This window comes from Sprattus sprattus, assembly GCF_963457725.1.
Source record: "Sprattus sprattus genome assembly, chromosome: 3".
NCBI classification, from domain to species: domain Eukaryota; kingdom Metazoa; phylum Chordata; class Actinopteri; order Clupeiformes; family Clupeidae; genus Sprattus; species Sprattus sprattus.
Window position 1 is genome coordinate 57,337,204 of NC_137922.1, and position 12,500 is coordinate 57,349,703.

The following is a 12,500-nucleotide window of genomic DNA, read 5'->3' on the forward strand; positions in this document are numbered from 1 at the left end:
TATGATGTTTAATTGAATACAGGCTATGATGTTTAATTGAAAACAGGCTATGATGTTTAATTGAATACAGGCTATGATGTTTAATTGAAAACAGGCTATGATGTTTAATAGAATATAGGCTATGACAGGTTCAATTGAATATAGGCTTTAACCATTTTAATTGAATTTAGGCTATGACAGGTTCAATTGAATATACGCTACGATGTTTAATTGAATACAGGCCATGATGCTTAATTGAATATAGGCTATGATGTTTAATTGAATATAGGCTACGATGTTTAATTGAATGCAGGCTATGATGTAAAATTGAATACAGGCTATGATGTTTAATTGAATACAGGCTTTGAGAGGTTTAATTGAATATAGGCTACAATGTTTAATTGAATATAGGCTATGATGTTTAATTGAATACAGGCTATGATGTTTAATTGAAAACAGGCTATGATGTTTAATTGAATATAGGCTATGACAGGTTCAATTGAATATAGGCTTTAACCATTTTAATGAATTTAGGCTATGACAGGTTCAATTGAATATACGCTACGATGTTTAATTGAATACAGGCTATGATGTTTAATTGAATACAGGCTATGACAGGTTCAATTGAATATACGCTGTGATGTTTAATTGAATACAGGCTATGATGTTTAATTGAATATAGGCTACGATGTTTAATTGAATACAGGCCATGATGCTTAATTGAATATAGGCTATGATGTTTAATTGAATATAGGCTACGATGTTTAATTGAATGCAGGCTATGATGTAAAATTGAATACAGGCTATGATGTAAAATTAAATACAGGCTATGATGTTTATTTGAATACAGGCTATGATGTTTAATTGAATACAGGCTATGATGTTTAATTGAATATAGGCTATGATGTAAAATTGAATACAGGCTATGATGTTTATTTGAATATACGCTATGATGTGTAATTGAATACAGGTTATAACAGGTTTAATTGAATACAGGCTACAGTGTTTAATTGAATGCAGGCTATGATGTTTAATTGAATACAGGCTATGACAGGTTTAATTGAATATACGCTATGACAGGTTTAATTGAATATACGCTATGATGTTTAATTGAATACAGGCTATAACAGGTTTAATTGAATATACGCTATGACAGGTTCAATTGAATATACGCTATGACAGGTTTAATTGAATATACGCTATGACAGGTTTAATTGAATATACGCTATGATGTTTAATTGAATACAGGCTATAACAGGTTTAATTGAATATACGCTATGACAGGTTCAATTGAATATACGCTATGACAGGTTTAATTGAATATACGCTATGATGTTTAATTGAATACAGGCTATAACAGGTTCAATTGAATATACGCTATAACAGGTTTAATTGAATGCAGGCTATGACAGGTTTAAATCAATACTGGCTTTAACAGGTATAATGGTAAGAGATGGCTTATCGGCCTACAGAGGAGTGTGTCAGGATGGACCACACCCACGAAAGGTCAGAGGTCAGGAGTGTGTCAGGCTGGACCACACCCACTGAAAGGTCAGAGGTCAGGAGTGTGTCAGGCTGGACCACACCCACTGAAGGTCAGAGGTCAGGAGTGTGTCAGGCAGGACCACACCCTCGGACGCCCAGGCAGGAAACAAGGGGTTCGGTGCGGAATCTGGTTTTTCTGCATTTTTCTCAGAAACCTCTTTCCAGAACACACACGCAACTCAAAGATACCCCTCACACCCACAAACAAACACACACACACACACACACACACTCACCTGTGGAAAACTGCATATACCCATGTGATGAGGTCATCGCTAGGCACATGGCAGATACCTGTTTCTGATCCTAATTTTAGAAATGACATCAGTGACACACACACACACACACACACACACACACATATATATGGGAGGTGTGTAGATTTAAAAAGATATAATGGTTACACTGAATAAAAAAAATCCACATGAATATAAAGGATGTGTATATTTAAATAGGTAAGATGGACACTGAATAAAGATAATCATGAATATTGAGGGTTGTATGTGTATGAGTGTGAGTGTGAGTGTGACTGTGTGTGTGTGTGTGTGTGTGTTTGTGTGCGTGTGCGTGTGCGTGTGTGTGTGTGTTTGTTGCTGCTGGTAAACACTTCATGGAAAACTTAATTGTAGATAAACAAGTTTTTCAGGATAGAGCAGATTGAGAATGTCTTATTGTGAGAGAGTGCCTGTGTGAGTTTTTGTGTGCGTGTGTGTACCTAATGTGTGAGGTCAGAGAGAAATCTGCATGTCAATGAAACCATTCAGACTGAGGGGAGTCTGCCCTGCTTGAGTGGGTATTTGTGTGTGTGTGTATGTGTGTGTGTATGTGTGTGTGTATGTGTGTGTGTGTGTGAGAGCATGTGTCTTAAAAATGTAAAACCTGATTGGAAATACATTTCAGTTAGATTTAAATTTTATAAATTTGTATTTAAATAATTTTAGCTGTCAGGACCCAATTGCAGGATGTTGACACTTTGCTTCTCTATATTTACAAATGGTCTTTTCGACAGCAGTAATCCAATCGTAGGGGGTAAATCCACAGGCACAGAAGGAACGTCAAAAAGGGTGTATCACACACACACACACACACACACACACACACACAGAAAGTAAAGAAAGTGACTCTATGGCTGAGGTGGTGTAGACACACACACTCTGAATTCCACCTCTGCATTTGACCCATCCAGGGGAGTTACACACACACAGCACCCAGTGAACACACACACAGTAAAGTGAAGTTACACACTAACCCGGGGCAGTGAGCTGTCTTTGGCGGCGCCCAGGGAGCAGTGATCGGGGTTAGGTGCCTTGCTCAAGGGCACTTCAGCCTTGGATGTGGACATGGGGGAGCAGTGCTCTACCAATTCCCCCACCCACAGTTTTCCTACTGGTCGAGGATCAAACTGGCCACCCTCCGGTTTCCAGCCTGAAACCCTAACCAGTAGGCCACGGCTGCCACGTGTGTACCCAAGGGCACTCCAGCCGTGGATGTGGGCATGGGAGAGCAGTGCTCAAAAGCTGAAGAGCTAAAAACTAGATTGATGAGACATAGGCCTGAAACTAGCTACGCTAGCGGCACCAGAGTGCACGAGAACCCTATTTGTCTTGGGAAAAGACAAAGCATCACAAAGTGCTTGCTCACACAACTTGCATTCTAGGAACGACCCGATGAGGTCCGAGGAGCATCTGAGGAGCGGGAGAGGAGGGGGGAGGGAGTATTTGTACCCTTACTAATTAACAGAAGTCAGGTGGAGATCATGCAATGGGGAACAGGTGAGGTGATATAATGGGGAACAGGTGAGGTGATTGGTGGGGAACAGGTGAGGTGATATAATGGGGAACAGGTGAGGTGATATAATGTGAAACAGGTGAGGTGATATAATGGGGAACAGGTGAGGTGATATAATGGGGAACAGGTGAGGTGATATAATGGGGAACAGGTGAGGTGATTTAATAGGGAACAGGTGAGGTCACACAAAGACAACAAAGGCACATGTGGACACCAATGAGTTCATGATGTCCTTTGGCCACCAGAGGCCGCCAATGAGCCAAATTGTTGCCTGAAGTCTTGACAACGTCAAATATTCCCTAAGGGTGCCAATTATTTTGGAGGGCACTGTATTCACACATTGACACACACACACACACACACATCAAGGCCAGTGACGTAGGTTTCAGCTCTCCTATGGTTCATAAAGTATACTTACAAAGATTTATTTGCAAAGAATTATACATTTTATTTGCACAGAAAACCTTACAGAGACAGAAAAAAAAGATTTTTATGAACTTACTATATCAAGTCTCACTGGATATAAAGTGACAGTACAATTTAAAAAGAATTACATTTTAAAATTAAAATAAAAATCTTTTATTTTAAGTGCAAACCAGGAGATCCTGAGAAAGTGTGGTCGCTAACAGAGCCACACACACACACACACACACACACACACACACACACACACAAACACAATGCCATGATAAGGATAGTCGCTTAGAAAGCTGAGCTACAGTGCTCCCATCACAGAATTGATCCCTGATTAATGATGCTACTTACACGTACATCAGACGCACACACACACACACACCTCGTTGGTTATTTCAGTAGTGGATAATAGGCAGTCATGACCTATGACCTTTGACCTCAGGGTTAGTGCTGGGAGGCCAGCTGAGCGGTGGAGAGGGAGAGGATGAGGAGAGAGAGGAGGGAGAGGGTGGTGAAGGAGTGGCGCCCCCCACTGGTGGTGTTGGCAGTGGTGGCAGTGGGGGTTGTGGTGGTGGTGTTGGTGGTGGTGTCTGAGGAGAAGTTGGCAGGGAAGGAGAAGTCTGACAGGAAGGTGCTGAACCGAGACGTCGGACTGAAGACCTGCACTGAGGAGCGATCTGATTGGCTGGCGGCTCTGGACGTGGAGTTGGAGGAGGAGTTGGACGAGGAGGAGGAGGAGTTTAGAGTGTTGTTGTTCACAGCGATCACAGAAACCTGGAACCACGACTCGCCCTGCTGACACATGAGGGGACCTCCCATATCACCCTGAGAGAGAGAAAGAGAGAGAGATAGAGGGAGAGGGAGGGAGAGAGAGATAGAGGGAGGGTGAGAGAGAGAGAAAGAGGGGGAGGGATAGAGGGAGAGAAAGAGAGAGGTAGAGGGCGAGAGAGAGCGAGGGAGGGAGAGAGAGAAAGAGAGAGGGAGGGAGGGAAATAAAGGAGTAACATTATATAACATGAATAAAGAACAGATCAAATGTCCTGCACCCACAAACACACACACACACACACACACATACTCACACACGCACGCTGTGAGTTATTTGAGAGAGAGGAAGTGAGATGTTAGAAGAAAGGAAGTGAGGCGTTAGAAGAGAGGAAGTGAGGCGTTAGAAGAGAGGAAGTGAGGCGTTAGAAGAAAGGAAGTGAGGCGCTAGAGGAAAGGAAGTGAGGCGTTAGCTACTAGTGACTTAACCTGCTGTAACTGAAGAGAGAGGAAGTGAGGCATTAGAAGAGAGGAAGTGAGGCGTTAGAAGAAAGGAAGTGAGGCGTTATACGAGAGGAAGTGAGGCGTTAGCTACTAGTTACTTCACCTGCTGTAACTGAAGAGAGAGGAAGTGAGGCGTTAGAAGAGAGGAAGTGAGGCGTTAGAAGAAAGGGAAGTGATGCGTTAGCTACTAGGTACTTCACCTGCTGTAACTGAAGAGTGTTGGTGCAGATGGCATCAGCAGAGGAGGATGCGTTGCCACAGGCAACCACTGATGTCTGCACCTCCTGAAGGGGCTGGTCACCTGGAGGGAGGGAAGAAGAGAGAGAGAGAGAGGGAGAGAGAGAGAGAGAGGGAGAGAGAGAGAGAGAGAGGGAGGGAGAGAGAGAGAGAGAGAAAGAGAGAGAGAGAGAGAGAAACACACACACAACTGTTATCACAGACGCAAACACACATGAAATTTTAAACACACACACACACGTAATCACAGACACACACACACACACACGTAATCACAGACACACACACACACACACACACACACACACACACACACTAGAGGATGGATCCCCGACCCGAGCCCGTCAGAACCCGACGGGTTGGGCCGGGTTCGGACAAATATTGAGAAATGTATAAGCGGGCTCGGGTTGGGCTTGACACATCAGCGCGATAATGCATTGAACATTCCATATTTAAAATATCTTAATAAATAGTGAAGCCAACTGTCTGCTTCACATGATGCAAAAGTTCGTTTTTGAGAATAAAATAAATCACAATTAGGTCCTAAGTTTTAGGATAACAGCCTTCTTCCCGTGGCGGGAATTTGTTTATGTCCGTGACAACACGATTACAGGTGGCAAAATGGCATCACGGAGAAAGTTAAAGAGAAACTGTCATCTGGAGAGTATAAAATGATACTAAACAAAGGGAAATCTACTGTATGGGGATATTTCTGCTAAGTAGACGATGCAGATTCTAATTAGGCTGTTGGATATGTCCAATGTAAGAAGTGTGAAGTTTTAATGAAATATGATTGATGCAACTCTCGTTCTCCACAACAACATGGATTAAACCTCGATGGTTGGATGTAGATAGTTTCAGAACGAACGTTGGCGTGCTAAAATATCTTTAATGGTAAGACTTGTCTGTTGTGCCTCCGTTGGTGTAGCATAAAACTTGAGTTTTATTTAAGCATAGCGGGTGTAATGTGTAGCTATTTCATTCCGTTTGTTAACCTTTTGTGCTGTCTGTCTCTGAACGTCGTTGGAGATTGCAGAGGAGTAAAATGCTCCACGGCCATAGTAGATGTTTTTAACTTCGGGGTTAATTCCCTTTCCTTTCTGTCTGCTGCTGGTTAGTTAATACAGACAGCAGGAAAGGTTAACAAACAGAATTAAATAGCTACACATTAAACACGCTATGCTTTAATAAAACTCACGTTACTCACATACTGGTTAACACTGTTACAGCACATAAATGTTTGTCGCTACATCCAAACTATGCGTCACCGTTGTCCCTCCCTGTACGTGCTCCTCTTAAAGGAGCCGCACCATTTTACTAAACGTTCTTGCAATGTGAATCATTTAATTTAAATATGCTTATTGGCCTTATTGTGCACGCTTGTGCGTTTAACAGCACTTGTTTGTGTGAGAGAGCATTTACTGTAACTGTTGATGCCCCAGTTAAATAAAGCCAGGCTATTCATAAAAAACGTACGTCAATGTGGCATTAGTACTATGAACAGTTGAGAAATTGATTCCGTCGGGTTGGTTCGGTTTCGGAAAAAAAATATTTCAATGGCTGTTGGACTCGGTCCGGGCTTGGTTACTATTCTGTCGGAACGGGCCGGGCTCGGACAGAACAATTCGGACGATCCATGCTCTAACACACACACACACACATGTAATCACACACACACACACAATCACACACATATAATCACAGACACACACACACACACACACACACGTAATCACAGACAGATACATACACACACACATATCATGGACAGACACACACACTCGTAATCACACACACACACACACAGACACACTCGCACTTACACACACACACACACACACACACACACACACACACACACACACACACACACACACACACACGTAATCACAGACAGATACATACACACACACATATCATGGACAGACACACACACTCGTAATCACACACACACACACACAGACACACTCGCACTTACACACACACACACACACACACACACACACACACACACACACACACACACACACACACACACACACACACACCTCCAGCCTGTGCGTTGCCCCAGCCTGCGACCCAGCAGGTGGTTCCCGTGGCGATGGCGCCCGCGTTCTGTTCCACGCAGATTGGCTGAATGAAGTTGGAGAGGGTGGGCTTCCTGGTCAGCTGCACCATGGCCACGTTCTCGCCTGATAGGCTGCTCAGCGTGATGTTGGCCACACCCACCGACTCCTCATTGGGGTTGGAGCCGTTCTGTCGCAGGCGGCCCAGGAACACCGTCCAATCAGAAGGCGTGATGGAGCTGGAGATACGACAGTAACGTTGGAGTTACCATGGAGATACAAAAGTAATGTTGAAGATACGACAGTAACGTTGGAGTTACCATGAAGATACAACAGTAACGTCAAAGTTACCATGGAGATACGACAGTAACGATGGAGTTACCATGGAGATACGACAGTAACGTTGGAGTTACTATGGAGATATGACAGTAACGTTGAAGTTACCATGGAGATACGACAGTAACGTTGAAGTTACCATGGAGATACGACAGTAACGGTGGAGTTACCAGGAAGATACGATAGTAACGTTTTCATTAGACAAAGTCACTTAACAACTCTATTAGTCTGTCATTGCATGGGTACAGTGTGTGTGTGTGTGTGTGTGTGTGTGTGTGTGTGTGTGTGTGTGCGTGTACCTGGAGAAGCAGTTAGCAGAGGTGAGCACGAGCGTCTCGGACACCAGAGTCCCTCCACAGGTGTGTGTCCCGTTCAGCTGTAGGCTGGCCAGCCACGGCCACACGCCCGCCGACACATCTGATCCACCAATCAGACGAGAGTTCAGAGGGGCCCGTCCACACACCACCGCTGCTGGGAGAGAGGGATGATTACAGGAAGAACACACACACACACACACACACACACACACACACACACACACGGGAAGGACACACACACACACACACACATAAACGTACACACACATATACGTACATGTAGGACACACACACACACATGTAGGACACACACACAAACGTAGGACACACACACACACACACAGGTAGGATACACACACGCACACACCCATAGGTAGGACACAAACACACACAAGGTAGACTGGATCAGTGGTGGTTTGGTTGTGTGGTAGTGTGACTTACGTGGCGGTGTGGTGGTTGCCGGGGTTGTGGTGGTGGTGGCGGTAGTGGTCGTGGTGGTGGTGGTGGTGGTGACAGCAGACAGGCCGGTGCAAGTGCGACTCAGGTCTGCGTCTGTCCCGGTGGAGGTGAAGGTGACAAAGCCTGGCCGGTTGCTGGTGATCTGGGTGTTGATCCAGCTCTGGAACTGAGAGACCCGTGCATACACTCCTGGGAACTGGGCCTGGGCGCAACCGATGCCGAAGCTCACAACGCCAGACTGGACCCACACAGAACCCTGCTTACTCATCATCGGACCGCCAGAATCGCCCTGAGAGACGGGTCAGAACAGACTGGTGTTACCATCCCATAATCTCAGAAACAGTCACAAGATCACCTGACACAGGTAAACACATGATCACCTGACACAGGTAAACACGAAGTTTGTAAGGCGATGTGATCTTTTACCGTGTCCATGATCAGAGTTGGGAAAGTTTCAACATGAACTAGTTCAGTTCATAGGTCACAAATTTTAAAATGAGCTAGTTCAGTTCATAGTTCATAATTCAACGTTTTGAACTAAGTTCACAGCTCCAAAAAATGAACTAGTTCAGCTCTTTTTTTCAATATGTTGCGAGCTATGAATCTCTATCTGTCTGCAATACCGGTAATAGGTAAATAAATGCCACCATCGACATAGTTTTCTGTTTTTATTGCTCACCTTACCCTTGTAAGAGTAACATTCCGATACCACTGCATACCCACTACGCTGTTTTACAATTCTATAATGCTCTCTCCCCATCTTATCTTATAATTTTGTATAAGTTTGTATGTATCGTGCACATTTGACACATGTATGCTAACATGCTTAGCCTCTTAGCATGCTTAGCATATCTGACAAGTTTCTGATTGACTCCTCCCCTTCTGCTTCAAGCTCCCCGCCCCCTTCTTCTGTCTGTACCCGTCCGGCTCCAAGCAGATGGGTCCCTCCTCTCTTTCTCTCTCCCTCCCTCCCTCCCGCTCTCTCTCTTTCTCTCTCTCTCTCGCTCTCTCTCTCCCTCCCTCCCTCTCTCTCTCTCTCTTTCTCTCTCTCCCTCTCTCCCTCCCTCCCTCTCTCTCTCTCTCTTTCTCTCTCTCTCTCTTTCTCTCCCTCTGTCTCCCTCTCTCTCTTTCTCTCCCTCTCTCCCTCTCTGTCCGGCTCCAAGTAGACGGTTCTGCTTAAGGGTTCTTTCTGAGTTTCTCTTTGACTCTTGACCTTTGTGCTTGATTACCTAACAGAGGTAAATAGTCACATAGCCACCTGGCAGGAGTAAATAGTCACATGACCACCTGACAGAGTAAATAGTCACATGACCACCTGGCAGGAGTAAATAGTCACATGACCACCTGACAGAGTAAATAGTCACATGATCACCTGACAGAGTAAATAGTCACAGGATCACCTGACAGAGTAAATAGTCACATGATCACCTGACAGAGTAAATAGTCACATGATCACCTGACAGAGTAAATAGTCACATGATCACATGACAGGGGTAAATAGTCACATGACCACTTGGCAGGAGTAAATAGTCACATGATCACCTGGCAGGAGTCCTTGCCCCCCTCGTCCCTCCCGGCACAGATCATGTTGTCAGTGATGAGGGTGTTTGTTGGTCTGTAATTGCAGAAACAGTTCCTGTTCCCTGTGACCGGCACCTCCACTTCCTGAAGGGTCGATGGGGAGGGTCCTAGGAGAGACAGGAGACAATCAGGTTAAGTTTCAGAGTTTGTGTGTGTGTGTGTGTGTGTGTGTGTGGGGGGGGGGGGGGTGTGCGTGTGTGTGTGTTTGTGAGTGTATGTGTGTGTGTGTATGTGAGAGTGTGAGAGTGTGTGTGTGTGTGCATGCGTCCGTGCGTATGTGTGTGCATATGTATATGTGTGCGCGCGTGTGTGTCTGTGTGGGTGAGTGTATGTGTGTGTGTGTGTGTATGTGTGCTTGTGTGTGTGTTTGTGTGTGTGTGCTCACCTCCTGAGCTGAGGGTGCCCCAGCCTGTCACCCAGCTGCTGGTGCCCCGGTTGAAGGTGCTGTCGGCTGCTGCCAGGCAGACAGGGCTGATGAAGTTAGTGAAGGTGACGGAGGAGGAGAGGCGGAGGAGGGAGATGTCGTTATCGTTGGGCGGGCTGTCGTAATTGGGATGTCTGATTATTCGAGAGACGGTCCTGGAAACCTCGTTTGGGTTGCTGCCCACCTGATTCTGCCGTCCCAGGAAGATGGTCAGGCCGGAGGGGTTCAAGCTGCAGAAAGAGAGGAGGACACACACTTCACCTGTTACTATGGTGGCATACGCACGCACACACACACACACACACACACACACACACACACACACACACACACGCTCACACACACACACACACACACACACACACACACACACTTCACCTGTAACCGTTGGCACACACACACACATACGCACGCACACACACACACACACACACACACATACGCACGCACACACACACACACACTTCACCTGTTACTATGGGTGCATACGCACGCACACACACACACACACACACACACACACACACACACACACACACACACTTCACCTGTAACCGTTGGCACACACACACACATACACACACACACACACACACGCACACACACAGACACACACACACAGGCATCGCTGCAGACTAGTGCAGTGAGTTAATATGCTAGTGTCACGATCGTGGCAGCCTCTGTTGGCAAAAGGACCTTTTAACAGACTTTGTGCTTTCTTTGTTTGTTTTGTGTCCACGTTGTTGTGATTGTGTGCCCTCACCTGTAACCCATTGTGTGCCCTCACCTGTAACCCATTGTGTGCCCTCGCTGGTTTCCCTCTGTGTGTCCTCATCTGTTATGTATTCCCTTGATTAGCCAGGAGTTAAATACCTGGCTAGTTTCCCTGCCCTTTGTTGGGATGTTAGATTGTTTTTGTCCCCATGTTATATGCTCATGCTCTCAAGCACATAATCTTAGGGAATCTTGGTACAAGACACGCAGTCCTTTGCATCCACTGAGGTGCCTCTAGTTTTAGATAGTTCCAGCATTATGTTTCTTTAAGAGTCACCCACGATGTGTGCGGTAGATTTACGGAGCTACGGTGAGCGTGTTGTGCCAAAATACGTCCGAGAGCACCTGAGTCTCACCTTGAGAAGCAGTGAGCGGCTGACATCACCCAGTCCTTGTTGATGAGGGACCCCCCGCAGAAATGACGGCTGTTGCGCTGTAGGCTGACCTGCCATGGCCACGCCCCCGCAGGGGCGTCCTCTCCCCCCACTATGCGGGTGTTGAGGGGGGGTCGCCCACACACTGAAGGGAATCATAGGGGTCATAGGGATTAGACAACTGTCTGTGTCTTAGGGTTCGCATTAGTGTCAGCATGTGTGTGCGTGTGTGTGTGTGTGTGTGTGTGTGTGTGTGTGTGTGTGTGTGTGTGATGAAGGAGGTGACTCACCATCCAGCTGTGAGAAGGATCCTTAAAGACAGAGAGGTTAGAGGTCAGGGTTAGTCATGAGATCAATATGGCACACTATTACAATAATCAATATTACACACTATTACAATAATCGATATTGCACACTAATACAATAATCAATACTTCACACTAATACAATAATTTTAAAATATTACACACCATTACAATAATCAATATTGCACACTAATACTATCATTAACACAATAATCATAAAATATTACACACCATTACAAAAATCAATATTACACACTATTTATAACGCGAACCCAGAGTTTTCAATTGTTTACATCCTAAAGAAAAGCTGACATTCAACCGAGCTCAGACCAGGATGGCTGGCTCAGGCCCCCCACAATCCGAACCATTAACCATCTTAGAAGATGACGTCCAAAAACACAGGTTTCTGAACTGGGGGAATCGATACTGCGGAACCCTCTGTTCCAGGTATGTATGGTTTGGTACCCGTTGTGAACTTAAATGGACAAATTAGAGCCCTATTACATGCCTATGTTAAATGATATATCAAATATAGACATTTAAACAAATAAAATGTCGGTTATATTTTCACTTGTATCCCCACCCAAAACCCTAATGTTCGTATTTAGTTTTTTTAATGAATTCCATCACAT

The 12,500-nt window shown here is 45.2% G+C and overlaps 1 protein-coding gene across 1 annotated transcript in view; it reads right to left on the reverse strand.

The window, feature by feature from the left end:
• Positions 1 to 12,500, reverse strand: part of LOC308362899 (transmembrane protease serine 9-like) — a gene marked incomplete at both ends in the record, with an annotated part of 39,328 nt that overhangs the window by 24,240 nt on the left and 2,588 nt on the right. Inside the window, 9 exons of the mRNA XM_080835626.1 lie at positions 4,260 to 4,551; positions 5,196 to 5,296; positions 7,281 to 7,537; positions 7,934 to 8,051; positions 8,477 to 8,699; positions 9,953 to 10,098; positions 10,377 to 10,645; positions 11,546 to 11,708; positions 11,854 to 11,874. Of these exons, the coding sequence (XP_080691752.1) occupies positions 4,260 to 4,551; positions 5,196 to 5,296; positions 7,281 to 7,537; positions 7,934 to 8,051; positions 8,477 to 8,699; positions 9,953 to 10,098; positions 10,377 to 10,645; positions 11,546 to 11,708; positions 11,854 to 11,874 (1,590 nt within the window). The remainder of the gene's footprint in view (positions 1 to 4,259; positions 4,552 to 5,195; positions 5,297 to 7,280; positions 7,538 to 7,933; positions 8,052 to 8,476; positions 8,700 to 9,952; positions 10,099 to 10,376; positions 10,646 to 11,545; positions 11,709 to 11,853; positions 11,875 to 12,500) is intronic.